This window comes from Brachionichthys hirsutus, chromosome 6 (genome assembly GCF_040956055.1).
Source record: "Brachionichthys hirsutus isolate HB-005 chromosome 6, CSIRO-AGI_Bhir_v1, whole genome shotgun sequence".
NCBI lineage: Eukaryota > Metazoa > Chordata > Actinopteri > Lophiiformes > Brachionichthyidae > Brachionichthys > Brachionichthys hirsutus.
Genome location: NC_090902.1, coordinates 15,081,936 through 15,105,689, shown reverse-complemented (window position 1 = coordinate 15,105,689; position 23,754 = coordinate 15,081,936). Strand labels below are relative to the sequence as shown.

At 45.6% G+C, this 23,754-nt stretch overlaps 1 protein-coding gene across 1 annotated transcript; it reads left to right on the top strand.

The window, feature by feature from the left end:
- Positions 1-864: 864 nt before the first annotated feature.
- Positions 865-19,601, top strand: rell2 (RELT like 2). Its single transcript, XM_068740115.1, has 6 exons — positions 865-1,051; positions 2,739-2,801; positions 2,927-2,990; positions 3,745-3,921; positions 4,005-4,372; positions 19,453-19,601. The coding sequence occupies exons 1-6, from the start codon at positions 865-867 to the stop codon at positions 19,599-19,601; spliced, it is 1,008 nt and encodes a 335-aa protein (XP_068596216.1).
- The last annotated feature ends 4,153 nt before the right edge of the window (positions 19,602-23,754 follow it).

The following is a 23,754-nucleotide window of genomic DNA, read 5'->3' as shown; positions in this document are numbered from 1 at the left end:
CATCGAGGGGTAACGGGAGACTATGACACCCGAAGTGTGTCCCATCGAGGGGTAACGGGAGACAATGACACCAGAAGTGTGTCCCATCGAGGGGTAACGGGAGACAATGACACCCGAAGTGTGTCCCGTACGTCCAGCCTGTTCCGTAGTTTGGTTTTAGTACGGTTACTGCAGAAAATCCCACTTCACAAAGATAACAAGTTATAAATGGAAGCAGGATTTTCAATGCTTTTTGGGTGATCTCAGGATATTCTGCCTTGATTTTAATCCAGAACGTTGTCTGAAACGTACTTTTAGAGCCACCGTCATTTGCAATGTCCAGCAGTGGATCTTCTTCTAGCACAGACAGGCTCGATTCACCAGATTTGTTCACGAATGGGCCGAAGAATCCATTCTTTTGCAGTCCGTCGATCTTTTGTGGTCGGGAAGTACCGCTCAAACTCTTCGAGCTTCACAGACTAACCTATCACGTGACCAAAACCGGTCAAGACGCATCCAGTCGTCTGTGCGTCATTACGCGCAGAAGTCACTTTTCAAAATAAAACATTTTCAGACCGATAATCAATAAAAAAAATATATAATTCGAACGTTCTGTGCAGCCCGGTAACAAATGCCTCACGGACCGGTACCGGGCCGCGGCCCGGTGGTTGGGGACCACTGCTGTAGACCATCTCTCTTCTGGTGACATCTTCACGTTGACAGAGAGGAGGTTCAAAGAGTGGAGTAGGATTGGAATTCTAATGTTAATGATGAGTGTAAGACGACTGAATAAAACATTTCGTTGTGAGGAGCTGTGACATAGCTGGAGATCTCCTGTTATTAATCCAAACGTTCTCTCTCCATCTCTCAGGTTAAACTTCTATTATGCCTGAGTTAAAGCCCTCGGGGGTGGGAGACGTTACCCCACCCTACATGATATTTGTGGTGGTCTTGCTCTTTTTTCTCACCGGACTGTTTGGCCTCCTCATCTGTCACCTCCTGAAGAAGAAGGGCTACCGCTGCCGCGCTGGAGACTTGGATGATGAAGAGGAGCAAGCGGAAACACTTGCAGGTAATATAATGTTTAATCTCTAATTTTACTGTTTCTTTATTGCCATTTTATAAAATCATTTTATTCTTTGGGCTTTTCGTGCTTGAGTTGTTGGGGGTGGAATAGTCAGTGACACCCTGAAGTGGACATTGTTTTCTACAGCAACATTCTCCGTTGCTGCTCTATGTGTCCTGCGTGTTCCTTAGTCGCGGTTGCTGCTGTTTTCTACAGCAACGTTCTCCGTTGCTGCTCTACGTGTCCGGCGTGTTCCTTAGTCGCGGTTGCTGCTGTTTTCTAGAGCAACGTTCTCCGTTGCTGCTGTACGTGTCCGGCGTGTTCCTTAGTCGCGGTTGCTGCTGTTTTCTAGAGCAACGTTCTCCGTTGCTGCTCTACGTGTCCGGCGTGTTCCTTAGACGCGGTTGCTGCTGTTTTCTAGAGCAACGTTCTCCGTTGCTGCTCTACGTGTCCGGCGTGTTTCTTAGTAGCGGTTGCTGCCGTTTTCTACAACAAAGTTCTCCGTTGCTGCTCTACGCGTCCTGCAGGTTTCTTAATAGCGGTTGCTGCCGTTTTCTACAGCAACATAAGGGTTCGACGTTAACTTTTTTAGATGGTTGCCCACAAATATACATTTTTTTGTAATGTGTCTAATAGACTGGACTAATGATTGTCAGGATTGTGAAAATGTATCATTTTCCTTTCCTGTGTGATTCATATGAACGTTTAGACTCTTAGAACTTGACACGCTATCCATGCAGATGATTTGTTATCATGATGAATCTGCATATTATTTGGGCTTCAACCTGGAGCCTTCCCACCTCGGTGATACAGTCATCGGAATATTGATGGACGTACCGTTGAAACCATAAAAAATAACACTAAATAATGCCTACATAACTGTATGTATGTCTACCGTATACATAAACCATGGCAACACGTCACCAGTCGAGTAAAGCTAACATACACTAAGGAACTGTTAGTAATGACGTTTAAGAAGATTAGATTTTTTTAACAGTTTTTTTGTGGAATACCTGATGGGGCTTGACCTCACCCAGACACTGCCTCATGCGGCCCCCCAGGCAATTTGAGTTTGAGACCCCTCTTCGATAGTTTTATAATATTTTCTTTGAATTTACTTCATCAACAAGCATATTGATGATGAAGACCTATTTTTCCTGCGTTTAAAACGTTGTGACCTGGGATTAACCGATATTTAAAATTCATTTAATATGTTCTGACAACACCTACAAAAGTAATATCTCATAGGAAGATGAAGAATGCAATTCATACTAAATTTGAGCAACAAACTTATTTAAGCTAAGCATTTAAAGGTATCAACAAAAATAAGAAATACCGGGACATACATTTAAATGTTTTACCTTTTTTCTTTCTTTATTATGTTTGATGAATTGCATAATCCAAGGTTTCGCACCGCGTAACACATGTGTCAAACCTGTCCAGTGGAGGGCCGAGACACTCCAGGTTTTCTTTCCAACCATCTCTCCAGCAGCTGATCTCACTAATGAGTTCCTTCTCTCAAATCAGAGGTGTTGATAATTATAATCACCTGCTTTATTGGCCGGCTGGAAGGAAAACCTGGAGTGTCTCGGCCCTCCACCGGACGGGTTTGACACCCCTGCCGTAAAAAGTTAACTCTCACCCCGGTTGGGAGCCCCTGGTGTCATTTGCTTTACACACTGCTGTCTTTCAGATGAGGATGACGACAACGAGGATACAGTGGAGCAGATCCTCAAATGCATTATTGAAAATGAAGGTAAATTATTCAAATAAATCTGATTAGTGTTATAAAGTTAATTATAAATACACCAATCCATTCTCAGCGAGATCAGTTTAAAATCATTGATTTTCTGAAGTATGACCTTCATTTTTCACTTCTAGCTAACATGGAGGCCTTCAATGAGATGTTGGGAAATCACAATGTCTGTGTGCGCCATGACGCGAGGTAAGCTCATCCAACCGAGTGTTACTCTTCCTCTTTCTTTACTGTGTGTTAATATCACAAGGAACCACTTACTCAATCTTGAGCTTGCAAATTATTGAATAATTTAAATGAATGTGTTCACTTTTGTTTAAAATGCATGGGCAAACTGGAGTCTTGTACATACACTGAACAAAATATAAATAAATTAAAGCCGCAAGCGGCATCGTCGGCCCTTGCGCATTTAATTTTAATGATCAACCTACGAGGTTGAACACATAATTATTAATAGCGACTCACGTGTATTTCACAGTTCCTCCAACCGCGCCTTCATCCTTGCACTGCTTTAAGGCGCGTTCAAGTGCAAAAAAGAAAATCAAAAAAATTCCATTAAAACTCCACGAAGCAGCGAAGTCGCGCAAGATGAACCGCATTATATCGAGGGACTACTGTATCTTGAATATCTTGAATATCTTGAATGTCGTTGTGTGATGATGGAAGGAAACAGCTGCAGCAATTGACAGCTCGTAGAGATGTAGGGAATCATTCTGGTGCCAGATCTGTCCTCTCCTGCCTCACAACGTGTCAGGCTCTTATGGGGATAGGACTCAGCAGAGAGCTTACGTGATGCTGAGCTGCTTCCTAGTGGCCAGTGTTGTATGTTGTTCCAATCTTTATAATGCAAAAGCACACATGGAAGCATTTCTCAACATGCTGCTTAAGGGCTAAAGAGATACTAATGCGATATGGCTATTCTAAGGATCATTTCAATGTCCAGGCTGCGTAAGGAGTCCATTGGTGGTCTTCCTCCCCATCACCACACCGTCCACTCAGGCACCGACCACAACTCCTGCCTCCTCTGTGCCCAAGTGCGATCTAAAAAGGGCAGAAGACAAAGCCAAAACCCTCACTCCAAACAGCGGCCTGGAGAGCAGACTGTCTTCTCCGTCGGCAGGTACCAGCTCATGATTGAGTCCCAGAGTGAAAATACTACTACTAATGTTAATGCGAATAGTAATTGTATCATTTTCCTTTCAGGTTCAGGGTGACACATCATGATAAGAAGCTCCATGGTGGTTCCAATACATTGGCCAGTTCAGGGGACCACCTGGACCAATCTCAGGACGGGGAAGAGCAGAGAGAAGGCGGATATAATCTGAGAAGTATGTTCAAGGATACTCAACTTCCTTCAGAGAGCTCCCCTGGGGCTCTTCCAAATGTAGGCAAACGCAGAAAGAGTCTCACCTTTTTCGGCTTGAGGCGGGGCAGTGCTCCTGCAGGTGTTAAAGTAGGAGAGTTGTTGGGCAAGGAGGCTGGAGGTTTTAGATCTGCCATTAAACAGCAGCTTGTCACAGTTGAGGAACAGTTGCTAACAGAAAACACCAAGGCCATCCCTGAATCTGCTGGTAAACCTGCCATCCAACCTGAAACCCAACCCCCAAAGAATCAGCACCCTGTTTCACCAGAACATGTGGGAAACATTCAAGGTTCTGTCAATTCTCCTTCCTCCCAACCGAAAATTCAGGAAGAGGATTCTATCCCTGCAAATGAGGAAAGTTCTAAAAATGGGCCCAATCCTGAACCTTGCACAAACCCTATGATGAATCTGCCCATTGGGAGTTCCGAGGCTTCAGCCTCCACTTCATTCTCCATTCCTGCTTCATCGGGAGAGGCTCTTAAGGTGATGCGAAGAATGGGTACTGTTGAGGACAAGTTTTTAAAAGATAAAGACACTCACAATCCTGAGCTGTTACGGAACTCTGAACGCACTGATCCGAGCAGAGGTTTTCCTGTTACCCAAACACAACCAGAGCCAATTTCCAGCCCAGATCTGGAACCAGGTGTAGGTAATAGCCAAGCATAATTAGCATAGGTTCATCCCCTCTGTCTTCAAGCTTTTTAACAAGTCCTATACCACACCCCTATCGGTGGAGACAAGCACCGAGAGTTCCAGAAATATGCCATCATAGGCTGCAAAAGCTATCTTAACCTTTACAGGAAGCTCCAGTCCTGCTTACTCCCAACTTGAGACTGTGCCAATATTGCTGCAACCCCCTTCTGATTGTCCAGCTGCCCACAATCTTTCCACTGGGAGTTCCTTTCCTGCGACATCTGTATCATTTAAGGGTAAAAGCAATGAGGATTCAAGCCCATCATCTGTAAAGGAACAAGGAGGAGCTACAATCTTAAAGAGAGAAGAAAATAAGAAACTGAAGCAAATGGAATTCTCGAAACAGCTAATCTCTCACCAGTGTGGAGTGGCTCTAAAACGTCTAGCTCGTCCACCTTTCATCCTTCAGAAAACAGACTGAGTAACGCGCCTCTGTCTGCTATGAATCCACGGTCTCATTCCTCACCTACAGGTAGCAGAATACGTTATGCAACCGTTATGAAGGCCAGCCCTGACAGCGGGTGAGAGTTTTCCAATTTCACTGTGGAGGTGGAGGAACAGTCCTCTCAGAAGCAAGACACCTTATAGGTTGGATCAGAAAACATTGGAATTAGTCCAGCAGGTGGTCAGGAGACCAACCCGCCTCCTTTATGTGTGGAATGACCTGCAGGAATGTAATGTAATTATGTGTGACCTTGCCTATAAATATTCATCCACAGTGGTTAACTCAATGTGAACTATTATCACTCTCATCTTTTGTGTTTTACATTTTTGAGTGCTTTATCAGGCTTTTGATGCAGCCATTCACGTCCATCCACCTGCAGAGTCCAAGCTTGTTGTACTTGAATGAATATTCAGTATTGAGCATCAACATTACTGTACGAAGTCGTATCAAAGGCTTGAGCTACACGTTGGATCAAACTTTGAAAAATACACAAATGCGACTCAACTATAAATGCTAAGGTCACCTTGCTAACATGACACTCCTTTTCATGGTCACTTCAATTCACTTCAATTTAACATGTTAGCCTAAGTCAGTGGTTCTCAAATAGGGGGGCGTTGTCAGGTTGGATCAGAAAACAGTCCAACTAATGTGCCTGTGACCCCGTACTAGATTAAAGTGTAATTGCACATCCACTCCAGCAGTTAGCAGTGGCGCGCTGATTGTCAGAGTGTTAGAGTATCTCTATGGTGTTTGTGCACACCGCATGCGCGCCGCACACACAGCACAGAGCAGATAGGAAGAGCAGTTGTAAACAAACCCTCAAGAGACAGCGTGGAGAAATATTTAACAGAGAGACGGAGATGATAAAACAAAGAAAGGTCAGTCGAACGCCAAGACGAGGAAATATGACGAAGCGTATGTAGCTGCTACTTCAGTAAACCAGCTAGCACTGTTAGCGTCATACAAGGGGGCGGACCAAACTGCTCAATGCAATCCCCCCCACACCGTAGAGGAGCTGATCCTGCCTGCAGCAGTAGACATGGTCATGCTGGATGAGTGCTGCAAAATAAAAACTATCCCTCCGTCCAATGACGCTGTTGCCAGACGTATAAATTACATCGTGAACAATGATGTTATTTCATTTAATTTATTATTTCAATTTTTTTTAGAATCAAATGGGAGTCAGTCAAAAAAAGCCCCCCCCGTTGATGCGTGCCTTGTATAGGTGATTCAAACATGAGAATCACTAGTTAAATTGCAACTGTAGAACTAAAAAAATAAAAAGCAATGTTTCTATAAATATTTGCTCTTCATTCTTCAATTTATTTTTAATAAACTATCAAAATCAGTTTTTTGTGATAATATTTAATTTAACGTTTTTTTTCAGTTCATATTTTACTACGTGGGGGGGGGGAAATAACCCGGTTGATCGAAAAAAAATTGTACTTTAAGGATTTGTTTTTCAGGCAAACTGATTCACTTCAAATATTTTCTGTTGCAGACTAAAAAGTAATGGTAATAAAGTTATTTGTTGTAAGTTGATCTATATTTCTTTCTTTTTCATATTTCCTTTTATGTTAATAAGGATACAAGAGTATTTTTTTTGCGGGGGGGGGGGGGGGGTCACAAAATGTTTTTTTCTTCCTAGGGGGGGCGCAACAAAAATAAATGAGAAGCACTGGCCTAAGTGATCAGCACCAAACCAGAACACCTGTTACTGTGTATTTTGGGTTCAGCAGAAATACTGCTTTTACTTAGCTATCACTTTAATAGGAATAAGTCATTTTGAAATGGATAGGTAGTTAAAAGCGGAGATAACTAATCTTTTATATGTTTTAATTACATTTAATGTATGAATTGATCTGGATTTATTTTTCTCTCAAACCAACTGTCATTGAAGAATATTTCCAATAAAAGATATGTAAGAGAGAGAGAGAGATGGTCTCTTGACTGAGAGAATGATGGTGACAGTTATACATATAACACATCTGGAGATACTTCACAAAACGTCTCCGGAACCCCCAGACCCATCCCACTTGTAAGAGACTGAACACGACTCGTTAGCATCCAGATGTTGATGACCTGAAAATGGAAGAATGAGTAGCGGAGAGGAACACAAAGCACCAGTCGCCGGTGCAGCAACAGCTAAGCTAACGTTAGCAGCTGTAAGAGTTCACCAAACCCTCTTCCGGTTCTTTGTTCTCCATAGTGGGTGCGTAGTCAATGAGGAGAACGTGGGTTAAGATTAAGACATTTATATAATTAACAGATCAGTACAGTTAGTTTAGATTATCAGCGCTGGATTCCACCATGTTTCTCATAGGTGCCTCATGGTGGAATGAAGACACTTCCTGCTTCGTCAACACGTCATTCTATCCCCTGAAGGCGGGGATTTGCCCCAGCCAATCTAAGCCCATGTTTATCTGCGTTGTGTGTGACGTCACTGTTGTGAGACGTTCAATGAAAATCAGTCATAGAAATAGCAAACTAAATGAGGTGCGTTCCTGTTGTGGTGTCGGCATGTAATCGCGTTGTGGAATCCCATCTGATACGGAAATTCCCCACACAGCGAAGACGTTAGCAGTTTAGCGAGCCGTATCAAAGCTCTTCACCAAACTAAACTGGAGGAGACGCCCCGCTATGAGCAAGTCTGCGACCGACACGGCAGGTGGATAGCGATGACCTGAGGCCGGCAAACATGGAGGAAGATGAGGGGTTGACAGGAGGTGCTTCAGCAGGTCTGCGTCCAGTGACGCGTTATACAAGCCTCCGAGCAGGAAGACAGTGATGAACAAAACCAGAAAGAACAAAGACATTCTGTAAACACAGCAGAATGTAAATAGGACTGCATCTGATGGAATGGAATTTAATAAAGTTTTCTAATTCAAGTCTTTATAAAGCTACTGTTTGATATATATTAATCTTTTGATCTGCCACAATAATGTAATTAATTTAAATCAAAATACATCAAGTTGAGGACTTTTTGCTGCAATTTTTATGTGAGATTAAAAAAATAGATTAATTAATTACAGATCATAATTAATTAATCGCTCAAATGTTTTAATCACCTGACAGCACTAGATGTTATATCTATTTAATGTTTTATTATATTGATGATGATGAATATATTTATTAGATAGAACAAGTACAGTCAAACACCTTGTCTAAGAGGAGCATTTCAAAACAGCCGTTGAGGTCTTGTTTCTGTTGAAAGTCATAAATCATCGACATTAAACAATACCAATAAAAATACCTATAAATTAAAAAGAAACATAATATGTACAATGTAGGTGTCGAATAAAAGGGGTGGGTGATCGATCTGGAGAGTCGTGATGACTATCTCTGTTTCTGCCCCCCTGAAAGGTGAATTTTTAGGGCAGCTTTGAATGAGGCCAAAGAGGTGCATGTTTTGAGAGCGGGAGTCAAACAGTTCCACTCTTGGGTGGCAGTATTGTAAAAAGATGATTTACCGTATTTTCACAACCATTAGATGCACGTAAAAGTCTTAAATTATCTTCAAAATGTGCCGAACGCCCTATGGTCCGCGCGCCCTATGTTTTGTTGTAAGGATGACTCAGTCAGGCACCTCGCGGAGTGATACGTACCGATGCTGTCCTTTAGCATAGTATTATGACGTGCTGACGAAGCGGAGTTCCAACTCAAGGCCGCAGCAGAACACGGGAATAGAGCAGCAGCGAGAGAATCCAGCATTAATGAATCAGTGGAGAAAGAGGAGGAAGCAAGAAGAAGACCTGCAGCAACTCGTCTCCTGCGATCTGCGACTCCGTGCGCGCCGATCTCACCGATACGGTCTAAACCGGAGTGAAGCAAGCTAACGAGCTAACTAGCAAACTACCGTATTTTCACGACCTTATGACGCACCTGGTGATTCAGCGCAGTCTCATTAACAGCTGATTCTTCGGTATTTCAAACGTACAAAGGGCGCGCGGATCAAAAGGCGCCGGCATGATAGGTGCAATAAAGCAGGAGCAAAACTGAGTTTGGTACTCACATCTTTAATCGTCAGCAATCAAACAAGTATCCTAGCGCGCGTTTTCAAAAATAGAGCCCACCCATTTTAGGCTAGCAAAATGGTTATGAAGAAGGTCGGTCATGGGCCCCAGATTGAGGAATAGCTGAATCAGTTTGTTTTGGGAAGTTTGGAGCCTGGTTTTCAGGGACATTTTGATGTTGGAATACCAGGAGGTGCTAGCATAGTCAAAAAGGGGCTGAACGAGGGCTCCAGCAAGAGTCCGGAGACAAAAGTAGACATTCTGCCCAAAAATCTTGTTCTTTGATTTACTTTTTTGATCACCTTAGTAAGCGGCTCGGTGGCATGGTTGGTAAGCACTGTTGCCTTACAGCGAGATGGTCGCAGGTTCGTCTCCGAGTTGTGGCCATTCTGTGAGGAGTTTGCATGTTCCTCCCGTGTCTGCATGGGTTCTCTCCGGGTTTCCAGCTTCCTCCCACCACCAAAAACATGCAGCTCAGGTGGATTGGTTACACTAAATTGTCCGTGAGTGTGTGTGTTGCTGGTTGTATGTCTCTGTGTTGCCCTGCGATAAACTGGCGGCTTGTCCAGGGTGTCCCCTGCCTCTCACCCATTGACCGCTGGGATTGGCTCCAGCTTGGCCTGCGACCCGATAACGGATTAAGCGGTTGGGACAATGAATGAAGGAATGAACGGATCACCTTAGTTGCCATACTATCGCCAGACAGGTATTTGTCAAGAACACAGCCCAAATAGGTAATCTCTTCTTTGCTCGAGATTACTGTATTATCGACTGTGACCTTGAAATCATCAACATTTATCTCACTTAGAGAGTGTCTTGACCCCAAAAGAATAGATTCTGTTTTACCAAGGTGTAGTGACAGTTTGTTATCGGTAAGCCAAGTACGGATTCTGGTGACCTCAGAGCTGAGAGCCTCCTCAACCTGCACTTTGTCCTCTCCCGAAATCAGGAGTGCTGAGTCATCAGCAAACAGGAACAATCTGCAGTTACAGGCAGCACTCATGTTGTTAATGTATAGGAGGAACAGTAACGGCCCTAGAATGCCGACTTGAGGAACCCCACAGCTCACCGGGTGGGACAGGAACAAGGTTCCATTGATGGCCACTACTTTCATACAGTTTACTGATGTGCTATCAAAACCAATTGCCTTTAGATTATTCAATAGGATTGAATGGTTAACGGTGTCAACGGCCTTCTTGAGGTCCAGCATGACCATGCCGCAGTATTTGCCCGAGTCTACTTCACGTTTGACGTAGTCGGTCAGATATATGAGGCATGTGTCAGTGGAGTGGGAGTTCTGAAGCCCGATTGGAATTCAACAGAAAGGAGAAACAGGATCAGCCCCTCCAAGCTGAGGCACTTGGTTTTTTTTATACCAATCTTCAGTAATACAGGAGAAATGTTACCTGGATACTGCTTTATCTTTTGCACTTTTTAATTTGTGTTTTCTTTATGTGTTGTAAGAGATTTACATGCACAGATTTGACCTTGTTTTCTGTGAGATGTGTGTTTGGTTTGGTTTTGTATTTTATATTATATAATATGTTTTTTGTAGCTAACAGTGCAAAGTAGATTTAAATAAAGACATTTAATAAACATTTGATATATTGTATGTTCTTATATTAGTAGCTAATTTTACACAACGCACATGAATTAATTTTGTCAACAACAACAACAAAAATCAGAGGTGCCATAAAAAGCGCCAGAATTCCCATCACTAATGTGTTGTGTGTCCAGTAGTGTTGCAGTCGAGACCACACCAACCGAGACCTCGACATTAGAGAGACCAGAGAGCATCGAGACCTTTGGAGGCCGAGGCAGAGACCGTATATATTAAAAGGAAATGCTAAAAATGTGAGAAAAATCAATCGCGAGTTCTTTTATGTGATGAGGACCAAGAAAGTTCAGGAAACATATTGACAGTTATCTGCCTTTTTATTGATAAGAAGTTTTCAACACATTGGAGGCAGATCGTTTCACAGGCAGAGTGGCTTGATAAAGAAATGACAGACGCTGTCCTGCAGCATCTGTTTGCTATTTTGACCAAAGACTGGCACAGATATTTCAGATAAGTGCCTAAGAACTGCGTTAACTTGTGGAAAAATGTATAATATGTGACCTTTAAAGTCCCAGTAGGGTCTTGTATTGATTTGGCGGCATTAGTTAAAAGCAGAAATATTGATTTAAAGACTCTGTTACGTGTATTTATTTTCTTTTGATTTAGAAAAAATATGGTCCAATCGACTTTAAATGGCCTGAAATGTACTCAGAAACACTTTATGGGACAGACGTTTTTAAAAATCACACTTGGAAACATTTTCCCATAGTCCCAAAGCCCATGAGTTTCTATGGGAAAACTTCAAACGGAAATAACACCAGAACGGGACGTTCTGACATAAATCAGCTACGCTGAACACGCTGGTCCAAACCCCATGCCTCAACGGCCTTCCGTTCTCGAGATATGGCAAAAAATAAACTTTTGCGCACCCACTGCTTAACCGTAAATCATGTCATATTGTCCGTCACGCCAGTTATACGTCCCTATGTCATCTATGTTTGTGCCAAGTTACAAGTTGATGAGCCCTTTCGTGGGAGATATGGCCGTTTAAAATCGGATGCGGGACCCCGCATTACCTCCCTAACCCTAACCCTAACTTACATTGGAACACAGACATTTGTGACACCTCACAAACATTGGAGCACCCTCCTCCTCTCGTAACATCTGACTTCCGGGCCAATTGCCTCAGAGTTACCAAGAGTGGGCAGCTCGAGGTTGTACATGAATCTGGGAGGACTGGGAATAAACATTCATTTTTAGCCCAGGTTCATGCAAAGGAGGAGGGGCGGGAGGACAGGGTATTTCCAGTTGAATCCCATACTGATGTAGACGTACACAATACAAACCTGTGTCTCTCACATCCCAGTGATGACTCCCTGGACTTACCTTTACAGAAGAGAAGGGATCCTCGGTCCAACGTGGTTGTCCATCTCCCAGACAGGATAAAATCTTCTCCAATTTCCGGAAAAAGGAATGAACCAATTGCTTGATAGCATGGTAATGTTTCAGGGAGAGTGGAAGAACCTATCGGTAACCAGGGAGGGATACTGGATGTGGGAGAAAGAACACAGGAATTGGTGGTTGGAGGGAGTGAGGGTCCCCCTTACCCCTCTCCCCCTTCAACAGAAAAGCCAAAGTGTCATGAAGGCACATATTATAAAATGGTGGACTGGTCGCTTTTGCCAACAAAGACCAGTGCTGATTATAGGGGACTCAAACTTTGCCCGGATTTCACCGCATAGGCAAGACTCGGTGCAAATAGACAGTTATCTGGAGGCACAAATCCACCACATTAGAGGGATTCTGAACAAGTGCAAAACGTGCTTGACAGAGGGGGTGGTCTTGTCAGTGGGTCTCAATAATTGTGTGAGGGGGGGCATAAATTTGAAATGATAAAAAAACAGTTTAGACAGTTGGTAAATCAGGCAAGACGTACTTTTCCATGTGTGGAAGTGTTCTTGCCATTAATTCAGATTTTTCCAGCATTGAGAAAACAGACATTGGAGCTGGTGGAACAGGCGAATCTTTTTTTTAGAAGATACATTCTGTACACTGTATGGAATAGGTAAGGAGGATTTTAAAGTGCAAACCGAAGATTCATTACTTTGGTGAGACAATGGCTGCCATCTTTGAGGATTGGCTCAGTCAACTGATTGAGATAGTGGTGTTCCGAGACTCCTCTGCCCTCTGTTCTACTTGGTTTAAATTGCGCAAACTTACCTGTGAAACTTACCTGTTCCTGGGGCACCTGGGCCAGTTGATGCTTTTAGTACTTGGTTTTATGATCCTAACTGAATTTTAGATCATGACCCTGATTTTAACTTATCCATAACCTTACCCTTTACCCTCTATCCCAACCCCCATTTTTTATTTTTTACAACCAATAAGCACAGATGAAGGATTTGTGAGCCAGTGCACGACCCCATATCCCTGAAACTAAACCTAACCAGCCAGTGCCACGATCCAATTGTGCATTTAAAAACTCACCTGATACTGGAAAATGAAGAGTGTATGAACTGGAGTTAAAATAAAAGTTTTTTACAAAAACATATAGCTACACCTTAATGAGGACCAATTTTATCTGGAATTCTTTACAAACATTTATGGGTCCTTTTCAGTTTGAGGATAATTAAAAAGGGTGTTTAATATATTTTTTATGGGTATGGTCAAAATATATGGGTTTTATAGGGTTTTTTACTTATTCGGCAGCCCCATTTTTTAGGTTAATTAAATTTCTTTTTAGGGATTGTTTTATATCTTTAATTGTTTGTACTGGACCAACAGGTGAAGCATATAAAGCCTTAATTGAGGCTTGCACCAGGTGGCTAATGGGGCAGCCATTTTGGAAATCCTAGCCAATGACAAGTGAGTCTGGTGACCACACCCTTTCCTGTTGGTCCGGTGTACATAAGACCATTTCTTCCCCTGCTCTCATTTCAATTCTAACCTCTGAAGAAGCCGGTGATTGCTGAAATGTTAGGAGCTCACGCTTTCAGATCCGAGAGATCGAATCCAGTTAGAGGGGTTGGTTGGGAGGAATTTTAATCCTTCAAGTTACACTGCCTTTAGGAACAATTTTGAGGGGAATTCTTCTCTTTTTGGGTTTAAACTTTCTTGTTTCTTTTACTATTTTTTTTAGCCCCTACTGGGTCTTATTGGGCTGTTTTACTGCCAGGCCAACAGGAGAACAGCACTGCAAATGATTCAAACATGATTAAATTCAAAAAACTATTTTATGCCGGTGGTCCCCAAACTAGGGTCTGCCTCCACATTTGGCCAGGCTCCCTGAACAATACCAAAGACACAAAATAAAAAAGAACTTTTATTTTTTTATTTTCCTTTCCCTACAATGAGTAGCTGGTGGGGGATCAATAATGGTATGGGGTGCATTTAAGAGTGGTCATTACTTTAATCCTTTGTTTTCTAAAAATAATATTGATAATGGAGAATATATCAATGTTACAAAGAAAAGCATTCCTTTCATTGGGGGTCACATACGACCAGAAAATTAATGTTCCATGGACTTTTTTTCTATGACGAACCCGGAAAGGGTTATTTGGTCATTTCCTAACTTTTTCTTTTTTCTGTGAAGAAAGGGTTATTTGGTGGTTGTCTAGAAAACAAATGTCTAGGAACCCCTGCGATCGTCACACTTTTCCTGTACAAACTGACCCCAGCCCTCCATCGGAAGGAAAACGTTATGTGGCCCTCACAGGAAAAAGTCTGGGGACCCCTGCTTTATACCACTCCAGAATAATTGAGAAGGCTGAACAGACTGGCATTTTACCAGCTGAAATGCTTAAACACACCAGAAAATTGGCCTTCTTTATTAAGCCTGCATCCCCAAGTCAGTCCACGATGGCAAATGTGGAAAGCGATGCCAGCCGGTGGACGATGAATAATATACGCATCCTGAGGGAACACTGACTAGGTAGTGGTGAAAATGTTGGAAGGAGTCCTAATGTTTGATGAAGTGGCATGGCATAAGGCCTTAGCCTACGGGATAAAGTTGTCTTTTGCCACTATAGAGGACCTCAGGAGTTGGGTAGGGGAACAGACTTGGATGGAGGGAGGACCGTTGGGGGCGATTCGCGGTCAGAAAATCCCACTACCGCAGCGTTTCCCAACCAGTGTGCTGTGAGAAATTTTCTAATTGCCAAAAAAATCTTTTTTTTTCTAATTTCACCTAATTAACCATTGTCGGGTGTCTGTGCTGTAATAAAGTGTGTGTGCCGCCCGTAGATCGCTCTTCAGACTCCAGCGTCGCACCTGATCGCGGTGTCGCTCCTCTCTGCCGCTAACTAGTACAGCAACTTCTCCTTGCATTACAAAATAAGAGCGCACACTTCAAAATAAGTGTCACGCAACTGCGCTGCATTTGGAGTGTGGCAGATTAAAAAAGGCATTTATTAAACGGAACAAATATTTCCCAAAACAGTCCTTCATACTTTGGCTTTTGCCTACTACACATTTTGTGTGCTTCGGTTCCCCTTTAAGGAGGGCCATCCTTGTTGTGACACGTGACAGTGGCAGTTGGGATCACAGCAAGACGAGTAGTGACAGTGATGGAGAAGTTTTTAACTCCATGGTGCCAAGCAAGCTCAAACGCCATCTCCAAGCAAAACACCCTTCCGTTCAAAACAAGCTGATGGACTATTTTGTACGCTTACGTACAAACGATGCCAGCTTGTAGAGGTAAACGAGATGCTCGGCCCTGACGCGGCCAAAAAGATGGCTAAAGTGGGGGCGGAGCATAAAGTCTTATTGCTCCACACGGAGGTCCGGTGGCTGTCGCGGTGCAAAGTGCTGGCCCGTGTGTACGAGCTAGGAGAGGAACTTAAAGTTTTTCTGGCAAACGAGAGGTCCGATTACTCAAAGCTGGCGTACCTGTCTGATATATTTCATCTGAATGAACTGAACACACGGATGCAAGGCTGAAATGAGAACCTGCTTGCAAGCACTGATAAAAGGAACGGATTCCGTTTAACGGTGCAGCTCTGGCAACAGCAGGTTCAGCGAGAAACTGCATGGTGTTAACACTGCTGCGATGTGGTTTTCACACATTTGAAAACTCTTGAGAAGTTGTCAATTTTATTTCTATTCAGCCTCCACAGAATGCTTGACTGGGTTAGGGAATAGCACCGCTAAAGTGCTATCTTTCCCGTCCACTTACAGCTAAAGTGTCTCCATTTGAGTGTTTTGACTATGGTGTGCTTTGTCTCCATTCATTGTCTATGTGGAGCACTATACCTGTGAACACTTTCTCCCTGATGATGAACACTTTCTCCCTGATGAAAACAGTGGCTGTTTCTGTCCACCAGGGGTCATGTTTGTCAGACCTTTGTCAATAAATATTGTTAATAAGACATGTTACTTACACGTTATTATGCGTATTAGTAGGTCACTTTCTCCGTAAGACCCCTTAGCAGTACCAGGCCCTAAACATACTAACTTATAGAAAATTATTTTTTTATGAAATTTTATGAATATTAATAATTCATAAGCATATGAAGAACGCTTTCGCCGTAACACCCCTTTGTAGTATGAGACCCTACACATGCTAACTTATTGGACTAAATTTTATTATTTATTGTTGAAATTTTATGAAAACATTAATAATCTATCTGCTGATCTTCATTTGGTGCTTTTGCGGAAACTAGTAGTACGCTAGAGAGTCATTTCCTTGATGTAAATAAGGCGGATCCGACCGCTGATCGTAGCGCCGTGGATGCATGAAGACGGGAGACGTGATCATATTCATAAATCATAATTTTTTATTAACAGCAAAAGAAATACAGTAATACCGCGGTCGTAAGTACACGTTAATGACAGCTGACGGTCCGGGGGGGGGGGGGGGGGGGGGGTTAACTAAGCACTGTGGAGTCACTGCATACAGTAGAAATATGGATCGTTGTCATATTTCGCGCGGCGAATCTTGTCCCCGCTAAAACCGGCGCAGTCCCTCGGGACAACGTCCCCGCGAACAGCTGACGGTCCGGGGGGGTTAACTAAGCACTGTATACAGTAGAAATATGGATTGTTATATTTTGCGCGGCGTTGTTTTCTCCGACATGTGCCCTGCAGGGTACAAACCCGGGACCGGGGCCCTTCGGGGTAGAAATCCCGCGACCACTTCGACTTACCAACCGTAATCTGGACAACCATTCTGTGCTAGCAAGATTACAGACAGTTGGTGATACACGAACAAAGTACACGTGTTTGCAAGAATAAACTTTAATACACAGAGTATTGAACTACACGGGTACTCCAAGGCCGGATGGGTTCTCAACAGCAAGAGGGGTCCACAGCAGGGCGGCTCATCCAAAGGCAGGACAGGTCGTCCACACGCAGGACGGTTAGTTGGTTATACACCAATGAAGTACAAGTGTTTGCAAGAATGCACCTTAATACACAGAATAGACTGTAATACACAGGACAGTGAACTGCACGGATCCTCCACGGCTGGACGGGTGGCAGGACGGGCGCTCCAAAGGCTGGAAGGATCCTCCAAGGCGTCAACTGTGGGGAAAAAAAGTAATAACCGAGTCATCCTGGAAGTATGTAACCATATTAAATAAACATGCATTTATGTACTTAAATAATAAACCAAGTCAAGCAAGTACGACGGCGTCAACTGTGTACTTAATACGCATGGGCTGGTCCAAACACATATTGCACCCAAAGACCGTACCCAGCGGTTTCCTCCGCGGCGCACGGCGGCTCCTCAAATCGGCTCGGCCGCCTCTCGAGCGCCTAAACCCGGCCGCCTCGCCCACGAAGCCTCGGCGGTTTCCTCCGCGGCGCACGGCGGCTCCTCAAATCGGCTCGGCCGCCTCTCGAGCGCCTAAACCCGGCCGCCTCGCCCACGAAGCCTCGGCGGTTTCCGCCGCGGTGCACGGCGGCTCCTCAAATCGGCTCGGCCGCCTCTCGAGCGCCTAAACCCGGCCGCCTCGCCCACGAAGCCTCGGCGGTTTCCTCCGCGGCGCACGGTGGCTCCTCAAATCGGCTCGGCCGCCTCTCGAGCGCCTAAGCCCGGCCGCCTCGGCCACGAAGACCCGGCGGTTTCTTCCGCGCGCGCACGGCGTCGACTGTAATAAATACTTACCGGAGGCGATCGCGGGCGCAGCGGGGGATTCGTCCTGGCGTTCCGTCACCCTTAAAGTATATTACAACCTTAAATAGATATGTATTTTAATAATCAAACGGGCCAAGCGAGCGCAAGGGCGTCAAATGTGTGTTTAATACGCACCGGCCGGTCCAAAAACACACCTTTCCGGAAGCCGTCTCGATATGTAGCGCGATATATAAACGTGTATTTCCATAATAAACAAGTACACAGAACTGCAAAGGCGTCAACTGTGTATTTAATACGGCCGGTCCAAACACTAACAACATAAAGCTGTGCGATATACTTTTCGACCGGTTGGGGGCGCTCGAAGACCGCAGGTGCGGCTCCCCTCGCCCAGCGATTTCCAGCTCAAAACCGTGCCGGGGGCGGATTTGGAGTCGCCTCGTCGAAAACTACTCCGTTACCCAGCGTGCAACGGGGGGTCGCGCATGCGCACGACGCGAGTCGCGCATGCGCACGACGAACCGAGACGCCTGGCTAATGCTAAGGCCGCCGTACACGGCGAATAAAAGCTATTAAAGATCGCCGAACGCAGGAACCCGTCCCGTACCATCTCCAAAGTGTCGCGATTCAGGGGTATTACCTTTGATTGGCGTCCGCCATTTTCCCGGGAATAAGACGTCACTTCCGTTGCTAACGCCGTACGCGGAGGGTAAAAGCTATCAAAGATCGGCTAACGCCTCGTCTTCGCCGCAGTACACAAGCACACCGGCTGTACCGTCGACGTAATCCACGAGATCGGCCGCGGCGGGCGCCGACACGTCACAAATGATCCATCTTACCTGCGCGTCCCTTCGGCGGAGTCGCGCCGTCTTCGCGGAAAATACTTACGTCACTTCCGCCGGCGGAATTAAAGCGCCGGGCCCCAGGGGCTGCTGGGAAACGGAGTCCTCCGGTTCGACTTGTTGACACGGCCACACACAGTCTGCTCTTCCCCTGCAGCTGCGGGCCCGAAAACAGCACCGGACCATCTCCGCGACGTGTAGAATCAGCGTCTGGAGGAAGCGTGCGGCTGGCCCCTCCCGTACAGGAAGTAGCTTTGGCTACGTGCCAACGCCTCCAAACTCTGGATTCCGGTTCACAGGCGTCAGGCGAGGGCCTCCTGAAAATTGCAAGTCGTTCGGTGCTACGGGGGCCCAGCTAAGCGGCCCCAAAGGGCTGAAAATTCCACGCTCGACGGCCCGCCACGGGCAAACGACAAGGCCGAGAGAGGTCAAACCAGTGCACAACCACTCCACCTTCACCAGAGAATGACATATAACAGATTCAGCCCGATCGCTCCAGGGGAAAGAAAAATCAAAACTCTTAGATCCACCAAAAAATGCCGGCTGGATCCGGTGTGACCCGAGACCGTCCGCAGGTGGCCGGTTGACCCGGGAACCCAAAATTTTAAAACAAGTCCCCCAATTCTCACGCAGGGTGCCTGGGGAACGCGTCCTGTCGATTTCAGCCGTCAAAGTGTCACGGGACGGGAGCTGGGGGCCCGACCCCGCGGGGGTCACGTGTGACGAGGCCTGGCGCCGGCCCTTCAACTACGGGAGGGGCCCTTCGCAAAGGGCCAGCTCCACCAAACTCTGGAATCTGGTTCAGGGCCATTAGGCGGGGGCTCCCTGAAAGTTTGAACCCGGTCGGAGCTACGGGGGCCGAGTTTAGCGGGTCCTGGAACCGGAACTGGCCGCAGGCTTTGGGCCTAGCGTTATCTCAGTTCACCCGGCGCTTTTAAAACGCGTACCGGGGAAAACAGCACATCAAACAGCAAGAGGAAATCGAGACGAATCCGGTGGTGGTGGTCCCGTGTCTCTACGACGAGGAACGGATTCGCGAAGTGCCAAAAACCGGAAGGGAGCGTAGTGTGGCGTTATTAAACGTGACCTTTGACCTCGGGGGGCACAAAATTGGACTTCAGATGTGTTATACCGTCTGTGTACATTCAAATATTGCTTACTGACAGACGTCTTACGGTTTTGCCGTCTGACTTGTAGGAAAGCACGTTTTAGACATGTGGATTTATACGTGCAAGGGGCTGGACACTTGGTTTTTACATGGAAGGGAATTTCACGGATAAAGGGTGTCTCAGGTCTCATTCCAAGACACCGCTACCCCCATAACATCACAATATCAGAATCGGAATACTTTAATAATATCAAGTGTAAATACTGTTTATTATTATTATTCCTTTTGTCTCCACGTCACCGCCTTCTCTCTCGACGTGTCCCCCTCAGAGCGTCCCTGCCGACGTCCTCCCGGGCCGTCACGGAACTCGGTCCGTATTCCGGTGCGTCTTCTGCGCCAGCCCCGTCCCCTGGCAGTTCCATCCTCAGCAACCTCCAAACCATCAAAGTCTTTTCCCTCTGACCTAGTCTGCAAAACGTTTAACCATCGCTGTCCCTCTTTTTGCCCGCAGTTAAACATTTCAATGCAAAGATCATAGACAAATGCAGTACAAGTATTTGCAAGAACAACTTTTATTAAGAACACACACACACAGCAGCAAACTGAAGCACGTCGCCAATCCGGAAGCTCGGTCAAGTGACGAACATCGCTTCTTTCCGGAACCTTGTTTTCCTCCGTGCAGCCTCTGTGAAAAAAACTAATAGTCAGTTACTTCAGGATGGATTTTGGAACTGTGCGCGTCCAAGATCTTCGCTGCCCGAAGACCTCATCAGCGCACGCGTGCGGTTTTGAGGAAATGTTGTGAAGGCACTTCACTTACCATTGCTGAGACATGGTGACATCATTCTCTCCTTCCCCTTCATCCGCAGACGCATAAGGCGTGGCTCCACAAGTTGTTTTGCCCAGCTGTTTGAAGGAAAAGACATTTTACAGTTCCACTCATTAAGCGCTGACGCCTTCCAGCATCTTTAAATTCCGGCAGCATCACACCTGTCTTTCCAGGGCAGGAATGACAGTCTTTAATCTTTTTGGCCCCCTGAGTCTCCCAGTCTGACCCTCATCAGAGCTATCAGAGTCATCCCAGCCACCAGTGTCATCGCAGCCACCAGCGTCTTCACGGCCATCAGTGTCATCATAACCATCAGCGTCATCACAGCCATCAGCGTCAGACGCTGTCCGCCACTAATTTTAGGTAAGGTAAGATTTAGTTTACTGATTTCGAATGTAAAGCTTCCTCGCTCACCGTCTGTTTTAAGGGGCAATCAAGTAAGCGTACCAAGCTCCTTTCAGGGTCACGCAATAGAGTCTTTGCGCTTAGCACTGCAGCCGCTCACGTCTCACCTGCTTGTCTGACGGCAGCGTCTTGCTGCCAGACCGCTCCTCCGGCCCTTGACCCTTCGGCGTTGCCAGCTGAGGCGCCGCCTCCGCATCAGGCGATGCTGCCGGCTGAGGCGCCGCCTCCGCATCAGGCGATGCTGCCGGCTGAGGCGCCGCCTTCGCATCAGGTGATGCTGCGGGGGGAGGGAGGGGAGCCTCCGCCGCCTCCGCCGGTCCTGCGTTCTGCGGCCCGGACACAATAAATTTATAAGAATTTATAAGAATAATCCAAAGCTTCAAAAAAAGAGCATAGCTTTATGAGATTTTTAATATTTGCGGCAAATGTGCTGTTTTTTTTTTTTTTTTTTTACTTAACATAAAGCACCGAAACATTTACATACGGCCCATTGCTGATATGAACTTTATATTGCCTCGTGGGCAATATATAATTACACGGCACGCCAGATTAGCCCACGGCCCAGAAAAACACTTAATATCTTCTGAATGCTATTTTAGTACAGTTAATTAAACTACAAGTTCTCTTTCATGGCGCACCATAAAACGCGTCTAGCCTACACATGGGCCGCCATTAGCTGCGTAAAAACGCACGTGTCTTTCGTCTTGAGTTGCAGAAATCGGCCTCGGAATAGTAGAACGTTAATTAACGGTCCTTACCGGAAGACGACCGCTTACTTTCTTCATGCTTCACTTCAACGGAGATTCTGCCGATTGCTGATGCTGGTGCTGATGCTGATGCTGATGCTGATGCTGATCCGTCGTCTGCTCCTTCCGCTCTTCCCTCCACGACTGGACTGAGCGGAAATCCCCACCCACCTTTAAAACAGATAATCACCGGGCTGATTGGCTGAAAAGTATGACGCAGTTACGCTACCCAGCATGCCACGGGGGCATGCTGAATAGATAGTGTCTTGAATCTCGAACCCAGGAACAGGTGAGGCGGTGGCGCAGTGGTAATTGCCGGTGCCCCGCGTGGCGGACGTGTCGTGTTCGAATCCGACTTGAGGCGCCAGTCTCTTATTTTAAAAATTCAGAACATTCTTGCAATTGACACACTCAAGAATCATACTTTAATAATATGAAGTGTAAATACTGTTTATTGTTATTATTATTATTTTTTGTCCCCACATCACCGCCTTCTCTCTTGACGTCTCCCCCTCGGATCGTCCCTGCCGACGTCCTCCCGGGTCATCATGGAACTCCGGCAGGACTTTGGCGCGTCTTCGGTGGAAGCCCTGTTCCCTGGCAGTTCCATCGTCAGCATCCTCCTACCTACGCGGCACCCGAGCTATGTCCTCTGCACATGTCCAAACCATCAAAGTCTTTTCCCTCTGACCTAGTCTGCAAAACGTTTAACCATCACTGTCCCTCTTTTTGCCCGCAGTTAAACATTTCAATGTAAAGATCATAGACAAATGCAGTACTAGTATTTGCAAGAACAAGTTTTATTAAGAACACACACACACACACAACAGCACACTAAAACACACTAATCCTCATTGCTGGAGGAGATGTCCCGATTGGGTCTTCGCTCCAAACGTTTCCGTTTCTTGGCGGAGCCAGGGTACGTGCACAGCGACTTTGCCTGTTATTTTAAAAATATGAATTAGAGCCACACGAAAAGACACCTGTGAATTTTAAACCAACTTTTCAGGTTTTCTTTTGACGATGTACAGAAACGTTTAGCTTTTTTTCAATGCAATTCTCGACTCATTGATGTCGCAACTTCACTCACCTTATGCCGAGACATGGCGCCCTCAGTCTCATCCTCCGATGATAGGGCTTTTTTCAGGTCAATGCCGCACTCCTCCCCTTCTTCCGGTTCCTCGTCCGTCTCGGAACACGTCGGCCTCCACATCGATTTGCTTATCTGAATCAAGGTGAAGACATTTGACAGTTTGAATCATTAAGCTCTGATGGTTTTCAGCATCTTTAAACTTAGGCCGGATCATACCAGTCTTTTCGGTCCCGGACGGGAAAAGGACTTTTTTCTTTTCAGCGTTTCCACTTTAACCATGACGCCGTCCTCCCCATCCTGGTCTTGAACGGTGAACCATTCTTCCGCCGAACCGTCATCAGACGACGTCAGACTCTATTTTGAGGTAAGGTAAGTTTTAGTTTAGTGATTTTGAATTTAAAGTTTGAATAATGTGTGTAAGCACCGAATAGAATTATTTCTCTCACCATCAGGAAAGAATGCAGATCCGGAAGAGTCACATCCTGTTTGTAAAACATGTCAAAGGAATGTTTACAGCTCGGTCATATGCGGAAGCGTTAAAAATAGTCAAAACTCACCGTTGGTTGGCCCGAAGGTTCCCGTCGTGGCCGAAGCTGGTAGGTCCTTGCTGGCCTGACGGGCTCTTCTTCGTCATCCACCTCCTCCTCCTCCTCGCTCACAATCTGTTTTAGGAAGCAATCAAGTGTATCAAGCTCCTTTTAGGGTCACATAATTGAGTTTGTGTCCTTAGCACTGCCGCTACTCATGTCTCACCTGCTGCTCTATCATCTTGCTGCCAGACTGCCT